The 26,131-nt window shown below is 42.9% G+C and overlaps 3 protein-coding genes across 9 annotated transcripts in view; 2 read left to right on the top strand and 1 right to left on the bottom strand.

Annotated features, from left to right (window-relative positions):
* The window catches only part of LOC124309271 (calcium uptake protein 3, mitochondrial), a 36,702-nt gene extending 34,184 nt beyond the window's left edge, over positions 1-2,518 (top strand). For 4 of the 7 annotated variants that reach the window (XM_046772744.1, XM_046772739.1, XM_046772740.1 and 1 more), the window contains 6 exons: positions 607-708; positions 1,202-1,324; positions 1,471-1,694; positions 1,788-1,945; positions 2,021-2,178; positions 2,281-2,518. In XM_046772744.1, coding sequence (XP_046628700.1) covers positions 607-708; positions 1,202-1,324; positions 1,471-1,694; positions 1,788-1,945; positions 2,021-2,178; positions 2,281-2,349 — 834 coding nt within the window. In that variant the 3' untranslated portion in view covers positions 2,350-2,518. The remainder of the gene's footprint in view (positions 1-606; positions 709-1,201; positions 1,325-1,470; positions 1,695-1,787; positions 1,946-2,020; positions 2,179-2,280) is intronic. The other 3 variants (XM_046772746.1, XM_046772743.1, XM_046772745.1) reach the window with 1 other exon arrangement.
* Positions 2,519-12,037: 9,519 nt separating this feature from the next.
* LOC124309276 (probable 39S ribosomal protein L24, mitochondrial) lies at positions 12,038-13,593 on the top strand. Its single transcript, XM_046772760.1, has 5 exons — positions 12,038-12,279; positions 12,519-12,701; positions 12,782-12,984; positions 13,073-13,259; positions 13,368-13,593. The coding sequence occupies exons 1-5, from the start codon at positions 12,184-12,186 to the stop codon at positions 13,452-13,454; spliced, it is 756 nt and encodes a 251-aa protein (XP_046628716.1). The 5' UTR covers positions 12,038-12,183; the 3' UTR covers positions 13,455-13,593.
* Positions 13,367-26,131, bottom strand: part of LOC124309267 (serine-rich adhesin for platelets-like) — a 40,709-nt gene continuing 27,944 nt past the window's right edge. Inside the window, exons 7-10 of the mRNA XM_046772732.1 lie at positions 18,870-20,470; positions 16,055-18,242; positions 15,765-15,923; positions 13,367-15,676 (exon numbers count right to left, since the gene is read on the bottom strand). Coding sequence (XP_046628688.1) covers positions 15,504-15,676; positions 15,765-15,923; positions 16,055-18,242; positions 18,870-20,470 — 4,121 coding nt within the window. The 3' untranslated portion in view covers positions 13,367-15,503. The remainder of the gene's footprint in view (positions 15,677-15,764; positions 15,924-16,054; positions 18,243-18,869; positions 20,471-26,131) is intronic.

The following is a 26,131-nucleotide window of genomic DNA, read 5'->3' as shown; positions in this document are numbered from 1 at the left end:
TCCGTTTTGTATACGTATACATTGTTTTCGCATTTTATTTGCTTGTAATTCTTTGAACCATTCCACACACGCACACAAATACAAGAATACACAAACAACAATTTACTCCCACTTGCTCATGAGTCGAATTTTAGTTCTTTCCTCATCCTCAACACTCCTACTTTCGTAATTACTATTTTATCATCGCTTGATTTTTTTCCCTTCACCTAATCCATGCATCTGTATTTTATTTAATACCATGCATCTGTTGTCGATATATCTCCGATAATATTTGGTCGTATTTTCATTATATTTGGTTTGCATTGGTTTTGACATTTTACCTCTTTTTTTTTTCTCTCGCCTTGTTTGATTTTCGATTTTTATTCCGTTTTGTTTTTGAAGCCAGAACTACAGCTACCGATCTTTGGCTTTGGATAAAGATCGAAGATACCGTCGCTACGTCGCTCGGATTTTCCGCTCGCCTTTTTAAATCTAACCGCAATTTGCTTTAGGTTGGTTTAGTTTGTTTTCTTTATCTTCAACCTTGAGAGAGAAGATAGAAATTTCAAGAAAAATAAATAAATAAACTAATTACTCGTTTTGAATTTTATTTCATTCCCCCGTTAGTTACGTACGCTAGTTGCTCCGAGCGAAGAGGCTCTCCGCGCTAAGGCAAAACTTCGGCAAGCCGCTATCGAGAAGGATAATGAAATCGTCTCGAATTCCTACGTAAGTCTCGTCACGTAGGTAAAGAGAAAAATCAACCGTGTATGCTGCGTGCGTTCACCGAGTATCTTATAACTTGAATTGCTTACTTATTTCTTTTCAATTATTGCAGTATAAAAACTGTACGATTTTTTCATTTTCCTTTCATTTTTTATTTATTTATTGTTTTTTTTTTTTTTTATTTTCATCACCCTCAAACTTCATCCTAACAACGAGTCGTCTCAGGAATTTCCACTAACGTTTATTTCAGAGATCAACTCAATAATCTACATCGTGTCGTTTGGTGCTGGATGTCGGTCGTAAAATTTCTCACAAACATCGTCGCAATGTCTATATAAACAACTGTACATCCATGTACAAACGTAACTTGTTAATCATCGATAATTGTAGCGATTTGTGACGTGATAACTAATGGCTATGGCGAGAATTGTTTTTTTCTTTTTAACTTGATCGATTTTGCATCATCTAATTTTTATTTCTATTTTCTTACACACAGATGGAGAAGATCTTCAGTCACGCCTGGCGTGGTAGACACGGGGGAAATTTGGAAATTAATTCATTACCGGAAGTTCAGGAATCATCGGATATCGCGATACCGGGAAGATTCGACGACGACCAGGTGGGCGGTTATTTTTATCACCGGTGAAGAAGAACAAACAAAAAAAAAAAAGATTCACGCGAATCGAACACTTGATTATTTCGTCCCTTCGATAATCCGATCTTTCGGTTTTACCCGATTTATTCACTCCTTGTTATTCACTCAAGGGACTTCAACGGCGTCACGCGGTCGACACGACATTGACGACCCATTTCTTCGGAAAAACCGGCAAGGACGAGCTGAAGTACGACGGTTTTCGTCGGTTCATGGAAAATCTGCAACGCGAGGTGCTCGAGCTCGAGTTTCACGAGTTCAGCAAGGGGCACGACACCATATCCGAAATGGACTTTGCCAAAATTCTGCTCAGATACACCTACCTCGATACAGACGAGTAAATATGAAGACGCGGAGCGTTAACCATTCGCTGATTTTATTTCCAGACCGCGAAACGATCCTCGATTTAATATTCTCGCCCTGTTTTCAGGTACGACAAATACTTGGACCGGCTTCTGGATCGCAGCAGCCACGAAGTTGGAATCAGCTTCGAAGAGTTTCGCGTATTCTATCAGTTTTTAAATAATCTCGAAGACTTCACGATCGCTATGAGAATGTACACTCTGGCCGATCATCCGATCTCCAAAGGTAAATAGATCGAATCACGTTCAAGATTATAAATGAAATAATATATTCCGGTACTATTTTTACTCTCCATTATAGACGAATTTCATCGTGCCGTTAAGATCTGCACTGGAACGAGCCTGACCACCCACATAGTGGACACAGTTTTTGCGATATTCGACGTCGATGGGGATGGCCAGCTGTCGTACAAAGAATTCATTGCCATAATGAAGGACAGGCTTCACAGAGGATCTAAGGTATGGTTACATGCTTGATATGGAAACGGACAATCCTTACCGGCAAACTTTCGTCGCGTAAATTACGAGCTTTTTTGTATTGATTTTCTACCCTTTTTACAGTCGCAGACGCGAAGTGAGGGCTGGGAGGCGTTCAAATTTTGTTTGAAGCAAGAAATGAAGGCACCGTAAACGAATAATGGAAAACTCTACAAATCTATGATTATTATCAGCGGATAATGACTTCGTCGCCGTAATATTGTTCAATTAGTGCCATTCGTTTATTTATTTAATTTATTCTCATTTTTATGTATGTGTGTAAATTAATTTAACAACCATTAAAAATAACTACGAAAGTTTACCTGTGTTTTGATGTTTACGGAAAGCCTGGAATGTGCGTCACTAATGAATTCCTTGTAGTGATATGAAAAGTCATATTGGGCAGCAGTACAAGATAAGTATGAGAACATGGTACTAGGCGTGAAAGCGTTTATACGCCTAGATGTTGAAAGTTGCTGATCCTTGAAAACGCTGTGATCGCCTGTTCTCAAGTCTCTACTTGTTTATATTGAAGAATCGCCTGACCCAATTTTATTTCGCACTTCCGGTTGGTAGATGAAATGAAGCAAAGGAACGCTCATAGGTTTAAATTTTAACGACATTTTGAACACATTTTCTGCATTCCCTTAAATCAATTTAGTCCGGAGGGGTCGTTGGATCAATTCAGATTCTCGAATATTTTCGGCTCCAGAATCGTGGCATAACAGTACGGGTTAAATCGTTTGGGTTGTTTCAGTCGGAAATTTAAGAACTCCGGAAACCACTGGGACAGATTTGTTCAGACATTTCATAGCTGAGATCGTGCATGAGAAAAAAATATCCTGAAGTTAAGGATCACTGCTAACGTAGTATCAAGAGAAACAATTGAAACTCCACATATTCCCATCGTACTTTGTCTGCGGTTAGTCATTTGCTCTCTTTAATGTATTTAATCCGTTCCTGAACGTCCAATTAAAGAGGACGATGTCATGCCATACAATTCTCAAACTTGACACTTGGCATTTTTAGCGAAAATTTTCACGATTTTGAAAAGTGCTGGAATAAATTCTTTCATGCACTATTCCGACGTAATTTTGCGAGAGAAATCGATTGGGCGCAGTCTCAATACGCTGCGATCGTCGCATCGAAAGTTACAGCCTAAAAACGAGAACCTGCGTTTTCGACATTTTTCAGCAGCTGCTTTTTCCTTCGTAACTTCTCTCCTGTTGATCCCACGCTGTTTTCGCTGCGTTTTCTGAGTTCCTGGGTGTCCGATTGATCAGAAAACGGTCGTTTGAATCAAATCTAGGACCTAAAATTTTTCGGCCAAAAAAAAAGCAAGGCTAACCCCTTTGCATTTTTGGCGAAAATTTTCGCGATTTTGAAAAGTGCTGGAATCAATTCTTTCAGGCACTATTCCGACGTAATTTTGCGAGAGAAATCGATTGGGCGCAGTCCCAATACGCTGCGATCAACGCATCAAAAGTTACAGCCAAAAAACGAGAACCTGTGTTTTCGACATTTTTCAGCAGGTGCTTTTTCCTTCGTAACTTCTCTCCTGTTGATCCCACGCTGTTTTCGCTGCGTTTTCTGAGTTCCTGGGTGTCCGATTGATCAGAAAACGGTCGTTTGAATCAAATCTAGGACCTAAAATTTTTCGGCCAAAAAAAAAGCAAGGCTAACCCCTTTGCATTTTTGGCGAAAATTTTCGCGATTTTGAAAAGTGCTGGAATCAATTCTTTCAGGCGCTATTCCGACGTAATTTTGCGAGAGAAATCGATTGGGCGCAGTCCCAATACGCTGCGATCAACGCATCAAAAGTTACAGCCAAAAAACGAGAACCTGCGTTTTCGACATTTTTCAGCAGCTGCTTTTTCCTTCGTAACTTCTCTCCTGTTGATCCCACGCTGTTTTCGCTGCGTTTTCTGAGTTCCTGGGTGTCCGATTGATCAGAAAACGGTCGTTTGAATCAAATCTAGGACCTAAAATTTTTCGGCCAAAAAAAAAGCAAGGCTAACCCCTTTGCATTTTTGGCGAAAATTTTCGCGATTTTGAAAAGTGCTGGAATCAATTCTTTCAGGCGCTATTCCGACGTAATTTTGCGAGAGAAATCGATTGGGCGCAGTCCCAATACGCTGCGATCAACGCATCAAAAGTTACAGCCAAAAAACGAGAACCTGTGTTTTCGACATTTTTCAGCAGGTGCTTTTTCCTTCGTAACTTCTCTCCTGTTGATCCTACGCTGTTTTCGCTGCGTTTTCTGAGTTCCTGGGTGTCCGATTGATCAGAAAACGGTCGTTTGAATCAAATCTAGGACCTAAAATTTTTCGGCCAAAAAAAAAGCAAGGCTAACCCCTTTGCATTTTTGGCGAAAATTTTCGCGATTTTGAAAAGTGCTGGAATCAATTCTTTCAGGCACTATTCCGACGTAATTTTGCGAGAGAAATCGATTGGGCGCAGTCCCAATACGCTGCGATCAACGCATCAAAAGTTACAGCCAAAAAACGAGAACCTGCGTTTTCGACATTTTTCAACAGGTGCTTTTTCCTTCGTAACTTCTCTCCTGTTGATCCTACGCTGTTTTCGCTGCGTTTTCTGAGTTCCTGGGTGTCCGATTGATCAGAAAACGGTCGTTTGAATCAAATCTAGGACCTAAAATTTTTCGGCCAAAAAAAAAGCAAGGCTTTGCATTTTTGGCGAAAATTTTCGCGATTTTGAAAAGTGCTGGAATCAATTCTTTCAGGCACTATTCCGACGTAATTTTGCGAGAGAAATCGATTGGGCGCAGTCCCAATACGCTGCGATCAACGCATCAAAAGTTACAGCCAAAAAACGAGAACCTGTGTTTTCGACATTTTTCAGCAGGTGCTTTTTCCTTCGTAACTTCTCTCCTGTTGATCCTACGCTGTTTTCGCTGCGTTTTCTGAGTTCCTGGGTGTCCGATTGATCAGAAAACGGTCGTTTGAATCAAATCTAGGACCTAAAATTTTTCGGCCAAAAAAAAAGCAAGGCTAACCCCTTTGCATTTTTGGCGAAAATTTTCGCGATTTTGAAAAGTGCTGGAATCAATTCTTTCAGGCGCTATTCCGACGTAATTTTGCGAGAGAAATCGATTGGGCGCAGTCCCAATACGCTGCGATCAACGCATCAAAAGTTACAGCCAAAAAACGAGAACCTGCGTTTTCGACAATTTTCAACAGGTGCTTTTTCCTTCGTAACTTCTCTCCTGTTCATCCCACGCTGTTGTCGCTGCGTTTTCTGAGTTCCTGGTTGTCCGATTGATCAGAAAACGGTCGTTTGAATCAAATCTAGGACCTAAAATTTTTCGGCCAAAAAAAAAGCAAGGCTATCCCCTTTGCATTTTTGGCGAAAATTTTCGCGATTTTGAAAAGTGCTGGAATCAATTCTTTCAGACACTATTCCGACGTAATTTTGCGAGAGAAATCGATTGGGCGCAGTCCCAATACGCTGCGATCAACGCATCAAAAGTTACAGCCAAAAAACGAGAACCTGCGTTTTCGACATTTTTCAACAAGTGCTTTTTCCTTCGTAACTTCTCTCCTGTTGATCCCACGCTGTTTTCGCTGCGTTTTCTGAGTTCCTGGGTGTCCGATTGATCAGAAAACGGTCGTTTGAATCAAATCTAGGACCTAAAATTTTTCGGCCAAAAAAAAAGCAAGGCTAACCCCTTTGCATTTTTGACGAAAATTTTCGCGATTTTGAAAAGTGCTGGAATCAATTCTTTCAGGCGCTATTCCGACGTAATTTTGCGAGAGAAATCGATTGGGCGCAGTCCCAATACGCTGCGATCAACGCATCAAAAGTTACAGCCAAAAAACGAGAACCTGCGTTTTCGACAATTTTCAACAGGTGCTTTTTCCTTCGTAACTTCTCTCCTGTTCATCCCACGCTGTTGTCGCTGCGTTTTCTGAGTTCCTGGTTGTCCGATTGATCAGAAAACGGTCGTTTGAATCAAATCTAGGACCTAAAATTTTTCGGCCAAAAAAAAAGCAAGGCTATCCCCTTTGCATTTTTGGCGAAAATTTTCGCGATTTTGAAAAGTGCTGGAATCAATTCTTTCAGACACTATTCCGACGTAATTTTGCGAGAGAAATCGATTGGGCGCAGTCCCAATACGCTGCGATCAACGCATCAAAAGTTACAGCCAAAAAACGAGAACCTGCGTTTTCGACATTTTTCAACAGGTGCTTTTTCCTTCGTAACTTCTCTCCTGTTGATCCCACGCTGTTTTCGCTGCGTTTTCTGAGTTCCTGGGTGTCCGATTGATCAGAAAACGGTCGTTTGAATCAAATCTAGGACCTAAAATTTTTCGGCCAAAAAAAAAGCAAGGCTAACCCCTTTGCATTTTTGACGAAAATTTTCGCGATTTTGAAAAGTGCTGGAATCAATTCTTTCAGGCACTATTCCGACGTAATTTTGCGAGAGAAATCGATTGGGCGCAGTCCCAATACGCTGCGATCAACGCATCAAAAGTTACAGCCAAAAAACGAGAACCTGCGTTTCCGAAATTTTTCAACAGGTGCTTTTTCCTTCGTAACTTCTCTCCTGTTCATCCCACGCTGTTTTCGCTGCGTTTTCTGAGTTCCTGGGTGTCCGATTGATCAGAAAACGGTCGTTTGAATCAAATCTAGGACCTAAAATTTTTCGGCCAAAAAAAAAGCAAGGCTAACCCCTTTGCATTTTTGGCGAAAATTTTCGCGATTTTGAAAAGTGCTGGAATCAATTCTTTCAGGCACTATTCCGACGTAATTTTGCGAGAGAAATCGATTGGGCGCAGTCCCAATACGCTGCGATCAACGCATCAAAAGTTACAGCCAAAAAACGAGAACCTGTGTTTTCGACATTTTTCAGCAGGTGCTTTTTCCTTCGTAACTTCTCTCCTGTTGATCCTACGCTGTTTTCGCTGCGTTTTCTGAGTTCCTGGGTGTCCGATTGATCAGAAAACGGTCGTTTGAATCAAATCTAGGACCTAAAATTTTTCGGCCAAAAAAAAAGCAAGGCTAACCCCTTTGCATTTTTGGCGAAAATTTTCGCGATTTTGAAAAGTGCTGGAATCAATTCTTTCAGGCGCTATTCCGACGTAATTTTGCGAGAGAAATCGATTGGGCGCAGTCCCAATACGCTGCGATCAACGCATCAAAAGTTACAGCCAAAAAACGAGAACCTGCGTTTTCGACAATTTTCAACAGGTGCTTTTTCCTTCGTAACTTCTCTCCTGTTCATCCCACGCTGTTGTCGCTGCGTTTTCTGAGTTCCTGGGTGTCCGATTGATCAGAAAACGGTCGTTTGAATCAAATCTAGGACCTAAAATTTTTCGGCCAAAAAAAAAGCAAGGCTAACCCCTTTGCATTTTTGGCGAAAATTTTCGCGATTTTGAAAAGTGCTGGAATCAATTCTTTCAGGCACTATTCCGACGTAATTTTGCGAGAGAAATCGATTCGGCGCAGTCCCAATACGCTGCGATCAACGCATCAAAAGTTACAGCCAAAAAACGAGAACCTGTGTTTTCGACATTTTTCAGCAGGTGCTTTTTCCTTCGTAACTTCTCTCCTGTTGATCCTACGCTGTTTTCGCTGCGTTTTCTGAGTTCCTGGGTGTCCGATTGATCAGAAAACGGTCGTTTGAATCAAATCTAGGACCTAAAATTTTTCGGCCAAAAAAAAAGCAAGGCTAACCCCTTTGCATTTTTGGCGAAAATTTTCGCGATTTTGAAAAGTGCTGGAATCAATTCTTTCAGGCGCTATTCCGACGTAATTTTGCGAGAGAAATCGATTGGGCGCAGTCCCAATACGCTGCGATCAACGCATCAAAAGTTACAGCCAAAAAACGAGAACCTGCGTTTCCGAAATTTTTCAACAGGTGCTTTTTCCTTCGTAACTTCTCTCCTGTTCATCCCACGCTGTTTTCGCTGCGTTTTCTGAGTTCCTGGGTGTCCGATTGATCAGAAAACGGTCGTTTGAATCAAATCTAGGACCTAAAATTTTTCGGCCAAAAAAAAAGCAAGGCTAACCCCTTTGCATTTTTGGCGAAAATTTTCGCGATTTTGAAAAGTGCTGGAATCAATTCTTTCAGGCACTATTCCGACGTAATTTTGCGAGAGAAATCGATTCGGCGCAGTCCCAATACGCTGCGATCAACGCATCAAAAGTTACAGCCAAAAAACGAGAACCTGTGTTTTCGACATTTTTCAGCAGGTGCTTTTTCCTTCGTAACTTCTCTCCTGTTGATCCTACGCTGTTTTCGCTGCGTTTTCTGAGTTCCTGGGTGTCCGATTGATCAGAAAACGGTCGTTTGAATCAAATCTAGGACCTAAAATTTTTCGGCCAAAAAAAAAGCAAGGCTAACCCCTTTGCATTTTTGGCGAAAATTTTCGCGATTTTGAAAAGTGCTGGAATCAATTCTTTCAGGCGCTATTCCGACGTAATTTTGCGAGAGAAATCGATTGGGCGCAGTCCCAATACGCTGCGATCAACGCATCAAAAGTTACAGCCAAAAAACGAGAACCTGCGTTTTCGACAATTTTCAACAGGTGCTTTTTCCTTCGTAACTTCTCTCCTGTTCATCCCACGCTGTTGTCGCTGCGTTTTCTGAGTTCCTGGTTGTCCGATTGATCAGAAAACGGTCGTTTGAATCAAATCTAGGACCTAAAATTTTTCGGCCAAAAAAAAAGCAAGGCTATCCCCTTTGCATTTTTGGCGAAAATTTTCGCGATTTTGAAAAGTGCTGGAATCAATTCTTTCAGACACTATTCCGACGTAATTTTGCGAGAGAAATCGATTGGGCGCAGTCCCAATACGCTGCGATCAACGCATCAAAAGTTACAGCCAAAAAACGAGAACCTGCGTTTCCGAAATTTTTCAACAGGTGCTTTTTCCTTCGTAACTTCTCTCCTGTTCATCCCACGCTGTTTTCGCTGCGTTTTCTGAGTTCCTGGGTGTCCGATTGATCAGAAAACGGTCGTTTGAATCAAATCTAGGACCTAAAATTTTTCGGCCAAAAAAAAAGCAAGGCTAACCCCTTTGCATTTTTGGCGAAAATTTTCGCGATTTTGAAAAGTGCTGGAATCAATTCTTTCAGGCACTATTCCGACGTAATTTTGCGAGAGAAATCGATTGGGCGCAGTCCCAATACGCTGCGATCAACGCATCAAAAGTTACAGCCAAAAAACGAGAACCTGTGTTTTCGACATTTTTCAGCAGGTGCTTTTTCCTTCGTAACTTCTCTCCTGTTGATCCTACGCTGTTTTCGCTGCGTTTTCTGAGTTCCTGGGTGTCCGATTGATCAGAAAACGGTCGTTTGAATCAAATCTAGGACCTAAAATTTTTCGGCCAAAAAAAAAGCAAGGCTAACCCCTTTGCATTTTTGGCGAAAATTTTCGCGATTTTGAAAAGTGCTGGAATCAATTCTTTCAGGCACTATTCTGACGTAATTTTGCGAGAGAAATCGATTGGGCGCAGTCCCAATACGCTGCGATCAACGCATCAAAAGTTACAGCCAAAAAACGAGAACCTGCGTTTTCGACATTTTTCAACAGGTGCTTTTTCCTTCGTAACTTCTCTCCTGTTGATCCTACGCTGTTTTCGCTGCGTTTTCTGAGTTCCTGGGTGTCCGATTGATCAGAAAACGGTCGTTTGAATCAAATCTAGGACCCAAAATTTTTCGGCCAAAAAAAAAGCAAGGCTAACCCCTTTGCATTTTTGGCGAAAATTTTCGCGATTTTGAAAAGTGCTGGAATCAATTCTTTCAGGCACTATTCCGACGTAATTTTGCGAGAGAAATCGATTGGGCGCAGTCCCAATACGCTGCGATCAACGCATCAAAAGTTACAGCCAAAAAACGAGAACCTGTGTTTTCGACATTTTTCAGCAGGTGCTTTTTCCTTCGTAACTTCTCTCCTGTTGATCCTACGCTGTTTTCGCTGCGTTTTCTGAGTTCCTGGGTGTCCGATTGATCAGAAAACGGTCGTTTGAATCAAATCTAGGACCTAAAATTTTTCGGCCAAAAAAAAAGCAAGGCTAACCCCTTTGCATTTTTGGCGAAAATTTTCGCGATTTTGAAAAGTGCTGGAATCAATTCTTTCAGGCACTATTCTGACGTAATTTTGCGAGAGAAATCGATTGGGCGCAGTCCCAATACGCTGCGATCAACGCATCAAAAGTTACAGCCAAAAAACGAGAACCTGCGTTTTCGACATTTTTCAACAGGTGCTTTTTCCTTCGTAACTTCTCTCCTGTTGATCCTACGCTGTTTTCGCTGCGTTTTCTGAGTTCCTGGGTGTCCGATTGATCAGAAAACGGTCGTTTGAATCAAATCTAGGACCCAAAATTTTTCGGCCAAAAAAAAAGCAAGGCTAACCCCTTTGCATTTTTGGCGAAAATTTTCGCGATTTTGAAAAGTGCTGGAATCAATTCTTTCAGGCACTATTCTGACGTAATTTTGCGAGAGAAATCGATTGGGCGCAGTCCCAATACGCTGCGATCAACGCATCAAAAGTTACAGCCAAAAAACGAGAACCTGTGTTTTCGACATTTTTCAGCAGGTGCTTTTTCGCTTGCCATTTCTCTCCTGTTGGTCTCACGCTCTTTTCGCTGCGTTTTCTGAGTTTCCGGGGGTCCAATACGTCAGGAAGTGGTCATAGGAATCGATTCTGAGTCGAATATTCGTTGTCTCGAGAGCAAAGGTGTTGTACTACAATGGGTTCAATCAAGCGACTTCAGTTGTTAGACAACTTTATCGCTCGGAAATAATTTACTACTACCACAATTTAACGTTTCTGTGATTTATTGTACATCTTCACGCTATGATGAATAAATAGCCGATCAACAATACATCAAGTCGCTTTCATCACCTGTCGTGAGACTTACTTCACTATAAAATGCACACAATCGTATTATCTTTATCAGTGGCAACAGTACAATCAAACAATGAATATCATTCTCAACTTCGTCCTCCCCATCCTCTCCTCCGCCATGTGCGTGCACACTTATCGGACTCCTTCACGCGACTACATTTTTGCCATCGTTTCCTCTTTCACCATCGCACGAATGCATTATCGCCGTTCCCACATTTCGGGAATCAGCCTTACACCCTCATCAACCAATCATTCGTCAACCTCACATTAGTAACTCCTCTCACTCTCTTACACACGCATTCTACCCAGCTCACCCATTCACACAAGCGTATTTGTTATTCCTTACAATTAGTTTGTGCTAATTATTTTTTTCTAAAATTATCGTCCTTATTTCGAATTATTGTAATGTCCAGGTCGAAATCAATACAATTCTCAGTGTCATCATACACTTGTAATAAATGTGCACACCAGTCCAGGGATGAGCAAAACGTATCAATTTATCAAAATCTCGATATTTTTTTGGGAGTATCTTCATAAGTATCAAATTGTACATTTTATTCGTAAGCGCAGCTCAGTATCCAATTTCATGCATCGTATATTCATATTATTGCATGAGTCATTTAAAACAGAGTTTTTCTGACGTCTTTATCAGACGAATACAGATTCGATTGATCGTATAGACAAATAAGTATAACTTTCTGCAACTTCTAAATGTGTCTTATTTCCCGACTGTTCCCCAAATTTTTTCACACGTTTTGTGAATACTTTTAGATAATTACTTATATCGATATGTATTGTTTATCTGACCATCGCTACATTAAAATCGTCTAACTAATCTAGTGTCACAAATGCACCCACACTTTGTACAGCGTCGGTAAGTCGAAGATCTTCACACAGGTTTATCCCATTCAGTTCGTCGGATGGCGCCAGCTCATTGCAAAGCAAACCAAAGTAGCGTTCACAGCTCCTCGCAACGCGAGCCAGTGTAGTTATAGGAATCTGTGCGTCGATGCAATGGCGTAAGGAGTCACGTTGAACGTCTGCGATCCGTTAGTTCTGAAATTGAAGTCTGCATTTATTCGAGAAATTAAACTGCTTAGGTTCAATAATAAATTATGCGGCTGAGCGCATTCCTCCTCACCAAAGTCGGAGACTTGACTAAGAAAGTCTCAAACTTACCGGAGAAATACATCACCGACACAGTTGAGAAGGTAAACCTAACCTCTTCCCCACCATTATTGAATAATTTCCAACTAACCATTATTAACATCAAATATCAATAAAATACAGACACTCGCTACATTTTTCAAGCATTCCCAAATATCGTGGTACATGATTGCATTTTTTAGGCAAAGAAGTACGCTACGCTGTCTTATTAATGAAGATTGCTTGTATCAATGTTAATATTTATTCGTACTGTGACAAAATAATATTCTAAATCTTTGCGTAGGTTTACTATCGGACACCGCGTGCAATACAGTATTTGGATCGCACGATAAAGCGTAAGAACTTTCGATTCACGACAAATCGCCCGTGGTCTGGCCCAGCTGAATTCCAAAATTCGCCACATAAATACAGAAAGAAGGTATTCGTTGAACCCTTGAAAGATTGGAATTTTTTCAAAGGTGACCGGGTGAGTTGTCGTATTGTATTTTATATGCGTTTCCCTCAATTTTAACCAAGCTACTTTAGTGATCATAAATATTTTTCCAGGTTCAATTATTAGTTGGGCGGGACAAAGGGAAGCAAGGAATAATCACACAGGTGATACAGGAGCGAAACTGGGTTATAGTTGAAGGACTTAATACACATCTAAGACGAATCGGAAAGGATAAGGACTTCCCAGGCAGTACGGTACAGAGCGAAGCCCCCCTTTTAGTTACAACAGACGTACGTCTGGTTGACCCGAGTGATCTGTAAGTAGGTCCTGCATAAGAAAGTACTTAAGTAAGCTTATAATAGTCAAGGGTGTCAGTAACGAACCTCTATTAATTTTCATTGCAGAGATGCTTGTGACGTAGAATGGCGGTATAAGCCAGATGGCCAAAGAGTTCGGGTATCGTGTCGAACCGGTCGAATTATTCCAATTCCACACAAGAGTGAAGAAACTGTGGATTACAAGAGACCCACTCTGTACAAAGCAAAGCAGAAAGATACACCAGCAAATGTTGTCAAAGAAGTTACTTTTTTGGTACGAACGATTTCTTGAATTAAATGGATCATATTTTTCCCAAATCTATCGAGGTAAACGTTAAAAGATGGCTCAATTAAATCTTTGACTTTTCTCTTATACCGACAGCCCGAACTCAAGACCTTCGAAATGGACTTGATGGATAAAATGGGTATCAAAGAAGATCGCACGCGAAAGCCCATCTTCTGGTATTGAAGAATATTTTTATCATCAACTTGTAAAATATAACTAGTGATATGAGAAAGAAAAACATTTTGTGAATAATCACATATAATGTAAAACCTGTGTACGATGTTGACTGTGAGATATAAAATTTAGTCATTTCATGTACAAACATGTCCTCGATTTCTTATGCTGTTTTTTTTTTTTTTTATTTATTTGTTTTCAATGAAATTTTGTTTATTGTTATTACGGATAGCTACAAACGATAACCTGCACTAAACCTTGAAATTTCAGAATAATACATACATATAATGTAACATAGCAGAACAGTAACGTAAATTGGATTAGCTGATAATAGTAAAGGATTCTTATATTTCGATAAGCAATTATGAGTGAAATGCCAAAGAACATCGCCACACAGAATATCACAGCACGATGTTTTTCCACAAACGCACATCCGGAAAGAACCATTGATTTTGAATTTAAATACGCGAATATCAATAATATAATAATATTTTTTCTTATATTAATAATATTTTGTTGTTTTTTTTTCCAACCTTTTCGTTTTTTCGACGCTCTTTTATATTACTCGTTATTTCAACCAAATACTTATATCTCAGTCGCTATATGTACAAAAGTTATTGTTACTGACAAACGGAAGAAACAAGTTATTCATACACTCAGAATAAAGCAATAACTACCTAATAATTGTATGTATATCCGTACGTCAGCACTTGTGACAATCGCAAGTGTTGAATACAGGAACAACAGTATTAATATTATGCAAATTACATATCATGCATCATTCGTGACGCAGAATTTTATTGTCTTCCGGTACCAACAAATCACGGTGAACGTGTTATTTTAATACCCTCACATCAACCTTTCGTCCGTTGTGCTTCGTATCTCACTCGATTCTACAAAAAATTTCCAATCCGCAAGACGGTTTTACCATAAAGCGAAAATTCAAGTAATAAAATATGGACACACTATTCCGTGTTCCTCAAATATATAGGGATAGTACAAAATGATGAGTAAAAAAATATCTCGCTAATATGTATATAACGGCTTTCATTTACAATTTACATTTAAAAAACAAAAACCGGTAATCGTACGCACTATATTTAAAATCTTCTATCGCTTCGTGTATTTATTGCAATTAAACCTGAATTATTTTCAGTAGCCGTATTCATTATATAAACACTTCCAGAAAAAACGTTCTTTTCCTTCTTTCTCTCTCTCTCTCTCTCTCTCTCTTTCACGTTTGCATACTTTTTTTATACAACGATAATTATTATTGCACTGCCAGCACTCTATCGCTATAAATTCTGTTAACAAAATGTTTTAGTATAACAAAACAAAAGCTAATTATAATATGTAATATAATGAATTAATCGCGATTTCGCGTTTGGAAAGTTTAACCGATAGGTGTACGGTATGATATCGTTGTTTTATTACTATGGTCCACCATTATCATTAATATTGTTATCGTAGTTACTGATAGTCTGGCTATTGTTATTATCATTCAACTCGGAGTTACATTTCGCACGAACATATCAAACTCGGTATTTATTGTGGAATTCTCTATCGTAAAAATATATAAAATATTTCCCCGGGTCTAATTTCGTAAACAGTTATCAACATTATTATTACTATTATTATTATAGGTGTGTTATGATATTCGTTGTAACATTGAATACGGATACACTGGTTCGATATCAGTGGAAAGACGATTTAAAGAAACGATTGCAGGAAAATCCTACCACACCGTAGAAATAGAAATTTGGATTAATTAGTTTATGCAAAATGAGAAACAAATAAAAAAAAAATAACCTTCAGATCACTGTTCAAAACTATACGATTGCTAAACACTCACAATCAGAATGAACTGTACATCCATCGACAAATCACATTTATTTACATCGCTTGGAGCGAATTAGAAAGAGGAAGAATAGAAAAAAAAAGAAAGAAAAACAAACAAATAAGTAAACGCAAACCCGTTCCGTCGAGATTCGTAAATATTTCTACTAGGATATTTGTTATTCCCTATTTTTCTTCTCTCCATCTCGTTGACCTTTACATCTACGATGAAGATTTGGTGGCAGGATGTCTGACTAGGAGGCTGACTTCGCCGTCGTGTAGCTTCTTCATTAGGGACCATGCCTCTATCCTCGACATTCTTGTAACGTCGTGTCCGTTCACCTCGAGCATTTGATCGCCTGCCCTAAGCGCGCCGGTTTTTTCAGCAGCTCCACCTGTGATGCGGTTAAAAAGAGGTTTAGAAAAGTGACGGGGGAGATATAAATAAAACAACTTTAACGCAGGATGATAGGTGACACTCACCAGCGAAGATCTTCTTCACTATCAACGGCCTGTCGCCCAGCGGACTGTCTCTGCCACCTTCCAAACTGAAACCTAGACCAGCCCCATCCTTGAAGATGGCAACAGTCGCCGGTGGACCCCATGCAGTCTGCTCGTCCGAAGAGCCGTTCATTTCTGACCCTGGAATTGCATGAAAGACGCGTGAATAATAAGGCAAAGGTGTCTTCGATATTCTCACGGGGATTCACTTTCGGTTGGAAACACACCTCCCATAACACCTTAAAGTTTGACGAAATGTAACGATATCTCACCTTCGACGATGGTCTCGACGCTCTCGGTCCTGGACCTCAATCTAACCCCAAAGTCGTCTCTGGCCCTGGAAACGACGAGAACAACTTCGGACCGTGGTTGTTTCAGAACAGCGAGACTCTCGCGGTGAGTGAGTCCCTTGGTGCTGCGTCCGTTGATGCTGAGTATCCTGTCACCCCGTTGAAGCCTTCCATCCTTGTCGGCAATCGAATGGGCGAGAACGCGATGCACCGTGATTTCCTTGGTCTCGCAATCGACGCCGCCAGCGAGGGCTATCCCAACGCTACCAGCTGGGTTCTCCTTGTGATAAAGAACCACGATAACGTCGTGGGCGCCGCGAGCCTCCTCCAGAGTCGCCTCTTCGACGAGCTGGGCGAGTTCCTGTTGCGAAATCAGGCTCGTACTGCTGGCCAATGAGCTTATGCTTCCGAACTGTTCACTCGCAGCGGAATACCTCTCGGTATCAATATCGCCGCTGCTGCTGTCCAAGCTCGAAAAACGCCCGTGGAAATTTCCCGAAGGAATCGGGGGCTGCTGGTTAAGTCCCTGAGCCTCAGACTTCTCCACGGTCTTCTTAACGTCCGTCACGCTGGCGCTCCTGCGCCCCATGCTTCGAGGTGTCGGGATCCTCGAGGCTATCTTCGGCGACTCGTCCTCCGCAACCCGTTCGACAACCTTGGTCGGTATCTTCGAGGCGAATCCTTTATCCTTGTTCCAAGACCTGCTCGGAGTTCCCGACGGCGTTGCAGCCTCCTCCGCCTTTCCGTCGAGGATCTCCTCCAGGCTCATCTGACTCCGCGATCTACCGAAAGAGCGATCCTCGATATGGATCGCCGTGCGAGATCTACCCCGAGTCGAAAGAACGGTGAGTAGATCGTTCTGCGAGTCAGGAGCGCTCTTGTCGATCACCATACTGGACCTCGAACGCGGTTTCGAGCTTTCGAGGTCGGATTCAATTACCGGAATGACCTGAGCCTTCTCCTCGGCAACGGCAAGGGATGACCTTCGCCGAGGTGTCCTGACCTGTACCTCGATCTCCGCCCTCTTTTTCTCCGCGGTTATCGACTCGTCGTCCTTCTCCACCCGGTTGTTCACCACAGTCTTGACCTCCGACCTCACCCACTTCCTCATCTCGTTCGACGGCTCCAGAAGCTCGGAACCTCTGATCGGCTGGGAGTCTTCCTCAGCTGTCACCTCTATGTAAGCAATTTTAACATCATCGGTAGCTACGCAATCTCCGTTTTTCTGCAGGGCCAACTTCGAGGTTGCTGGTGCCGGATCCTCGTCGTCGGAAAACTTCCGTTGTATAAGCTGCGGAGAGCCGTTGAGATCACCGCCGCTTCTACACCTGGCACTGGCCAAAATGTTCTTCCTGTTGATCGCCTCGACGCTCTGCGGTTTGAGGACTCGACGCGACAGGGACTCGGCGGAGGCCTGAGAACCCGAGGTAAGAGTCGACGAACTGCTGCAGTTTGTGTCAGTGCTGCTGGACCTCTTCAGAGCGAGATGCTGCAGTCCGTTTCTCGAGTACATACCAGACTGCTGCGGAGACCTTGGGTCAGGACTACTGCTGCTGGAGGACGAACGCTCGGAGAATGATCCTTGACTGTAGGAGGAGGGTCTGGTCAGGAACTGGGAGCGTTCGAGGGTGGCTGCCCGATGTTCGGAACGGACCTGGAGATAGTTCGTCGACGTTGTTGTTGTTGTTTCGTTGGAGAGGTAAGATCGCTCGGAGGAGAGCGTTGACCTCTCGGACGGAACCGGAGACACCGGGGGACTGAAACCCCTGGAGATGCTGCTCTGAGAGCTGCTCACCGCCGAGTCGTTGTCCGAGTCGTCGTAGTCCGTTCTTGCCTTCCGCAGATTCGCTCTGGACCGCGGTGACCGATCGGAGGGCGAATATTCGAAGCTGAAGTCGCTCCTTGTTGGGCTGCAGATGGACTCGAGACTCTTCGGGGCCTCCGAGGACGGAGCCGAAGTTGTGGATGAGGAGTTTTTCCCAGGCGTCAAGGTTCCCGAGGTTCCGTAAACCGCCAGGCTCTTACGCTTGAACGCGGGGGAGTATTTCGGAAGGTTTTGGGGCTCCGGCATTTTGAACGAGGATATCTTTCCCGGGACACTTATTGTACTTATGCTGCTCGATATCGAACTCTGGGATCCCCATTTGTCTTGCAGGTTTGATCTGGGAAGCTGAAACGCGAGAATTGAGAAATTTAGATTACGGATATGGTGTTGAAGTGGACTGCTTATTGTTAAGAGACGAGCTTCTGAACATTTGATGAATATTATATCAGCATCAGTCGTGCCAAGGTATGTAAGAGCTGTGAACTCAACTTCGGTACAACACATATAACAGAGTTGAAATTTAGCGTCTACATTTGACCCTAGCAAGGTTCATGTAAGCCTACTCTGAAGGAAATTGAACCCAGAACTCCTACATTGACCCTCATTGGTTTTATTCGTATTTTTTATATTTCTACCATGATCAATCAGAATTGATGGACCTTTATCAGCGGGTTAGGATTTTGAACGTTGAATGAGGGTTTCAAGCGATCAGATTTAACCCAATCTCCAGAGGGTTGAAGGAGCTTCCAAACATACCCTACTTTGAACCTAACCTTCGCAAAGCGATAAATTTCGGACATTTTTATCGTCAAATCAGGGTTTGACGTTACGTTTAAATAGAACCTACTTCACTACCTTCAATCCCTATGTAGGAGCACCTTTAAAGTAGGCGTTAATTTTCGACTCGGTTTGACATCACAATCATATAGTCACCAAGAGTTTCACGCGAAAGTACAAATCTCCATCGCTTACCTGTTGCAGAATGATCGAGTCCCTGGACTTGATTTCGGGCAAGTCCTGAACGATCGGTTGAGAAACAGGGAGCGCTTCCTTCTCGGGAATAACGAGGCCCCTCAGTTTCCGTATTCCCTTTCTGCGCTGCTCAATGAGCTGGTTGAGACTGGTCCTCCTCATGTCTTCGTTTGGTCTCTTGAACGTGGATGCCAGAGAGTTGGTCCTGGATATTTGCGAACTGGGAGGCAATTCGCTGAGTGATTGTGAACGGGAATGGAGGTTGGCCGAGCTGCCGGAGAAGCTGGTAGCCCTGGTCAAGGTCGTGGATAAAGGCGTAACCGGAGATGCGGAGAGTCCCGCGAGTGATTTCGGACCCTGCAAAACGCTCGGCGATACCGAAGCACCGGATGGCGCACCGGACTTGAATTCCAAGGAGGACGAATGGCGCAACGAGTGGTTCGCTTTCGGATTCGGTTCCGGCGGCGCGTCTTCCGGGATCTTCTTCGTGACTACGGCGAATCCGGGAGTGGTTTTAACCCCCGGTGAAGCTGGAGGCGAGGTGAGGGGCAGACTGGGAGGAGGCGCGTCGTAATTTTCGTTGGGCGAGGGTATCGAGAGGTCGAAGGAACTCCGGGTTCGTTCGGAGAACGCGGCGTTGTTATCCCTCGGCGAGTTCCTGGCATCTTCGGCGAATACGTCCTCCGACGATTTGTACTTCGAAAGACGTCTCGAGCTGGGACGGATCGTCGGCGTCGTCGAGGTCGACGATGAAACGGTGATACTCGGGAAAAGCGGAGCCTCCAGACTGCTCTGGGACGAAAACATGGCGATCTTGTCCCTGACAGATTTCTCCGACTTGTCGTCCTGACGCCAGAGGTCACCGTTCAGCGAGAACTTCCGCGAAGAAGAAGATTGCTGCTGCTGCTGACTTCCGCGCAAAACACCTTTCCCGACCACTGGTGAAGACGACGTCGGGAAACCGTCGACCTTCGGTGGTCTGGAAGTCGGTAACGGAGGCGGTCCGGTTTCCGTAATAAATTCCGCTTCGGTACCACCTTTGGGAACATTGATCGTGATGATTTTTTCCGAAATGATATTTTTCTCGGTGTTCGAACCGTTGAATAGCGAGTAAGAATCGTCCATGGAATTCGGAGCCGCGTTGATTTTTCTCGTTATCTTTACGTCCTTGGGAACGACGACCGGGGTTTCCGATGACGAAGCGAAGAGTACAACGGGCGAATGCGAGCTCTGCACGCTGCTCCTGAGGCTAAAAACGCGGCTATCCTGAAGCAGGATCGTCTTCTCCTCGCAGTTGAAGTCGTTAGAGGATGACGAGCCGCTCGACGACGCGATGATTTTCTTCTTGTCGTTGGCGGAGGGCAACTTCAGCGTTTCGCTGCTCGAGAATACCTCGGTATCCCCGCTCGTTACGAGCTGCTCGCCGTTTGACGAGGCCAGGGTCGACGACACCCTAGACCCGGCTACAAACTGGTACTGCTGCTGATGCTGGTGCTGCTGCTGAGCAGAGCTGAACTCTTGGTAGGTGGCAGGGAACTCATCCCCGTCGGGTGGTAGGCGTTGCCCGCCTCCGCAGCTCTCCATTCTACCATTTACCGGGCCTGAAACATACGTAAAACCCGACAAACATTTATTTTTCTCTGATAGAATATTTTAGAAAATCACGGTCAGGACCAGTTTACACACACGTATATGTGTATATATATATATACATATGTGTGTATGTATACACATAACGTATGTACAATGTGGAGCCATGTATTACAGTCTTGGCACTTTGACCTTCTGTGTATATACTGGAAATTAACCCACGCCTGCACACACAAGCAGCAGCAGACCATTCGAACGGTGTTTGCTGCATGCTTTCTTCCAGCTATGCGTAAAGGTCATTGCGGATAATAAGTATTCCGCACGGTAAACCGTAGCACCTAGTTTCCAATTCAATTTCACGCCCGCGGCAATATCAACGCGGAAGGAATTTTTTCGTTCGCCAAATTCTTACTCAACACCGTACGCGGATCGTCTTTAGATATACGTACAACAATTACGACACCGAGTTAATTATACCTATTCTCTCCGTTGTGCAAACATCGTAATATACATATCTATACGCACACGCGCTCATACGGTTACCCAAAGGATCAATTGTACCGGTCAGCAAAATTTTGTTACAAGAAAGGCGCTGAATAATTTTTAGATAACTACAATCTCGGTACCCTCGTTATAGAATCGTATTTATATTTATTCGATCAGGTCCGGTTTTTGTGTCACAGCTACTGTACCAGTAAAATTCAATGTTTATCGTTTTGACTTACCTCTTTTTATTCAGGGTGTTTTGTTACTTACAATAAATGACAGTTTGTTAGTTACAATAAATGACAAAACATCCTGGAATAAAAATAGTTTAGTCAAAACGATAAACGTTAAATTTTACTGGTACGCTAGCCGTAACACAAAAACTAGACCTGATCGAATAAAATAAATATGGTTTTATAACGATGTTAGATTATACGTGTTCGAAGATCAGTAGTCACCTTCCGTGTTAAAAAATATTTCGTTGACCAGTGTACTGTAACACTGTAAATAACCTAATTTTTGTTAATAAGAACTGTATTTTTGAAAAAGCTAAAAAAAATCATATCACAATGAAAACTATTAGTACCTAAAATATTCTAACATCAATTCTATCGTACTAATTGTAAGCCCTGTTCCTAACACAATCAGTTGTCACGTTACGCGCGAAAAGTGAATTTTTTCCGACCAGTGTTATTCGTCACAGATATCGCCGACAACCTGTGAATGGATCTCAAAGCCGCAAACTGCGGATAAATTCAACCGCATTGTGTATTACATGTGTTTCACGATCGGAGTTTTCTCAACCGCGACTATCAAACCGTCCAGACGTGATGCAGCATGCAAAGTATAATTCACCGGTACATACAGTGATTGATAAAACTAACGTAGAGGTCTATGTATATAATATACATATAACTTCGTATGTGCGTCTAAGTTGAACGATAAAAATTCGCGCGTGCGGCTCGTGCGGATACAATAATGCATTTAAATATATATATATATGTATATTTACCAGCTTTACGTAGCGTAATCTATACACACATACGTATATGCATGTTATTGCAATCCGTACAATGCGTATACGTACCCACACGTACACATATATGTATATATGTATAATAATATATCAGCGAGAGAAATTTGGTACATTTCATAATCAATATAATCATGCAAATTATTCGCCTCCTCAATTTTTCACGTCCGCTTCTCCGCGATATTACTGCAGGCATACGGCGACGCATAAAATTACAAACTAATCGTTCAATTAGCGATGTGTGTTGAGGGGGGCGGGGGGAGAGCAAATCAATAACAGAAATTTCATTGAACGCTTATAGCGAGGTATGTGTAAATAAGAGGAGGAAGGGGCGATCGTCCGTAACGCCTCCGATTGTTTCAGCCCTAATTTAAATATCGCCTCATCGGCCAAAAGCCAATTCGAACTACGTACCCTGGCCTCACCGTTGCACCCAGCCCACAGCTAGAGCTCAAGGATTTCAACATTCTAGTGCGCTTATAAGCTGATAATATTCTATATTTATTTGCATGTGTATCATTATACGATATGGAACGGTGACGCGTGTCACGTCTGTAACGCACTCGATGTGTACTCCCTGTCTTGCATGTCACGATGGCCAATAAGTACAAGTAATTGCTGCCTTTCGCCGGAATTCTTTTCAGGTCAATTCACACGCCGGGTATGGGATTGGTGTAAATAGTGAGAAGAAGAGAGAGAAATTATCTCGAAAGCGACGAATGATTCGTGCGGTAAACAATCGTAAGACGGAATAATCACGATTCTTGACGATTGTTGAGATCGTCGAGGATTCCCAAGCACAGTTCTGCGATCCGTAATTCATCTTTCCCGGATTGCTGATTTGAGGAAAGTGAGAAGCTATAACGACGATGACTAACTTGATCACGGCTATTAATAAGCTGTCACATTCGTAAGTGGAATACATCGGCGAACGATAGACATGGGTAATGATTATTACAGGGTGTGTAGGTACGTAATAGATATTTGCGGGAACTGTGAGAGTGGAAAAATATCGAGTAGTCGGGTTAAATGATTCACCGTTCGACGACGTCCTTGTTTGAAAACCTTCGTTTATACATCGTACAAGAATACGCGCACCTCGAAATAAGCACAAAGAGACAAAAAGCGGTCGTCTTTGTTACTACACGCCTCGTACGCCGATAGATTAAGTGGAAGTGAAGAGCTTATCAGGCGTAGAGTCTCGTTTGCTCCGATCGACATGGCGATAATAACGCAAGCCATTTACCATACATTTCGAACACCGATTGTCTTCCGAAAATAATTATAAGCATGCAGCCGCAGTCTGCAGTTGTGTACGAGACTTCGGACCGAGTGAAATAACAAGTAAAAATCTTTATAATTATTTTTTTTCTTTTACCTGAACGGTGCCAACGGCAATTCAAACTCGAAGACGCGTCGACGGGATCCAAATTAACGCTGCATTTGACTCATCCGTATTCACTTGCATTCATCGGGTATTTATGATTATAGACAGGTCATGAATCGTCGATGGGAATGAACGAGACGATGACTGACGATGATGTCAGGCCAAGAGGTGAAAATAAAAACAGGCTACTTCTTGGTTCATTTTTAAATTTAACCTACGCATAATCACTCGCTTGTCTCGTCGTTGTTAATTTTTTTTACATAGCCAGTAACGAGGAACGAAGCTGAACGACTCGCTTCGGCGAGAGACTCCGGCGATACTAACCGGCAGTCCAAGAGGACGCGAGTCGGTGGCTCCAGTTCCGATGCACATAAGTGGCGGCAGGGGAAGCCCTGGTGGAAAGAAGGGATATGAGCTCAGAACACGAGCCTCGGTTAGTCGACGCGAAAATGTGTATACACTTAAACGTATGAACGAGTCGCTTAAAACGCGACGCCACATGGCACAGGATGCTACTCGAGCCGCGTCACATGGTGCAGGATCGGATATGCATGCCTCCTGGATGAAACTGGACGAAAAGTGCGAGATCCAACATCCGCCTTCGACGACATTTGGCGACCACGTCTGACCTCATCAAAGTTCGTGTAAACCTACTTTGAAGGAAACTGAACCTAGAAATCCTAAGTTGACCTTCTAAGTTCTAATGATTTAAGGACAAATCTTACATCGAACTTCCGACTCCTAAAAATTAAAGTACCCAAAGCCTGCTTTGACGTTCTCGGTAGACGATTGAAACCATTTTTACGCTATTCGATCTACAGTTCCTCCGTTGGATCTGCAACTCCTCGTACATAGGTTAAAGGAGGTTCCAAACATAGTCCTACTTTGATCCTAAGCTCGGTCTGATATTGCGTTGAAATAGAACCTACTTGGCCATCTTCGCGCCTTCGTTGGGAGCCAGTTTAAAGTAGGCGCTAAATTTCTACTCTCGCGCCCACCTTTGGACTCCTCGCCTGTAACACTGCAGTGTATCAATCGTCAGAAAAGTCTAAATTACACGGTGTATGGCATTACGGTAACCCAATACGGTTTTACCCAAGATCGAGGTATACACGCTGCTGAGGATGAAGAGGGAAGACAGAGGTTTCAATATTTCGTAAATATCTTGCGCCAGACTATCGAGGATTTTTATTACACCTCGGGGCGTCTATGCGGAGATCTTTCGTGCATTATACTCTTATACCGTATAATACCTACGTAACCGCATATAAAGTGAATGTATACGAGACGACAATATTTAATTGCTCCTAGGCGTGCAGGGAAAAAAAAAAAAACATTTTTCAACAGTATACGTATACAAAATTTAAATCTCCGAAAAAGAAACTTCAATATACGTCTTCTTAATTTCACCTACGTAACACACGTAAGGTTTAATCCTCGCCGTATGCCGTATGCGTTATCCACCCACGAGTCCAAGGACCATTGCCTGTGTTCTATCCCTGCATCCCATAAACGTTATACCTCCGTAAACGTATCCACAGACGATGTGGATGTATTAATTAAGGCTGAAAACGGGTCCGACTCCTCCTTCGCTTCGCGATCTTCGCTCGATTATTCCAAACGAATGGGCAGTGCTCTATTCGCATTGGTAGGTATACCCACACGCATGGGTTACAATGTATGGACGTAAATGTGTAATACCTGCAGTACTAAGGTAGAGTCTTGCCCGTAGTCGCCGGTTTTCGTGTTACGAAATCGTGCATGTGTCAACCGGCTGTGTGTTCTGATTCACGATGGGTTGCGTCAGGCCCAAAGAAGGCCTCGCGTAATGTAACGAACCCCCCGTTTTCAACGTGTCGCGAAGCCTTAATAATAATCCTGGAGAAGGAACAGCTGCGGAATTCGAAATTTTCACGTATCGCGGAAGACGATATTCGCCGTCCCTCTCTCTCTCTCTCTCTCTTGGTTACATCGCACGTAACGCTTTTGCCCCGAGTTCTTCACGATCAGTGAAAATATGAATAATCGAAACGACGAAACGACAAGGAAAAAGAAATCTCACATATGCTGGCACGATGAAGCGATTCACGTTTGTGACTCCGAGGTGATTCAGAAACGGTCATTACTCGCACCGAGAAGCGTCAGAGCTTTGATTATATCCTGCAGCAAGATGCGGTTACACCTGAGCTGAAAACGCTGGAAATTTGATAACGAAATAAATATGAAAGGGGGGAAAAAATGTTGGAGACGGACGACTTGGATCCATAAGGAGTAAGAATGGGAATGGACGACGAGTCCATCCTTAGTCGGGATGCTTTCCAACTTTCCGTTCGCGTTACGACCGACGGCTTCGAGTATTAGATGTCAGAGATATCGCGCCTAATACTGCGACAACATCGAACACTTTACGCCGTGTAGTGGTTTAAAAAATTGTGGAAGTTAACAACAACGAAGACCTATATAATCGTCGACACAGCTGCGGTCTTTCCGAAGCGGCCCGCGGGATCGATAAGTAATTTTCTTGGATAACTCGGACACCGCACACTCACCTACGATAATATAAGGCATCTCCGTGAAACTGAAGCAACGTTTACAAGCGGGGTCGAAACAGCTGACGAAACGACTCGATCCTCATCCGGAAAGCGAACTAAACTCCAAACGGAAGTCTGACCAAGCCTTCCTCGCTGTAACGTATCCATTATATGCCATGCCGCTATCTCTAGCAGGTGGGTAATGTTAATACGCGTTTTACACAACGGATGGATA

Source organism: Neodiprion virginianus, chromosome 7 (assembly GCF_021901495.1).
Source record: "Neodiprion virginianus isolate iyNeoVirg1 chromosome 7, iyNeoVirg1.1, whole genome shotgun sequence".
Lineage (NCBI taxonomy): Eukaryota > Metazoa > Arthropoda > Insecta > Hymenoptera > Diprionidae > Neodiprion > Neodiprion virginianus.
The sequence above is the reverse complement of the archived record's forward strand: the minus strand, read 5'-3'. Positions and strand labels throughout refer to the sequence as shown.

Excerpts from the sequence above, each read along its gene's own strand:
- LOC124309276 (XM_046772760.1), top strand. The coding sequence starts at position 12,184 with ATGCGGCTGAGCGCATTCCTCCTCACCAAAGTCGGAGACTTGACTAAG. Across the intron at positions 12,280-12,518 it reads TCACCGACACAGTTGAGAAG|GTTTACTATCGGACACCGCG; the intron begins GTAAACCTAACC and ends ATCTTTGCGTAG. Across the intron at positions 12,985-13,072 it reads CTGGTTGACCCGAGTGATCT|AGATGCTTGTGACGTAGAAT; the intron begins GTAAGTAGGTCC and ends TTTTCATTGCAG.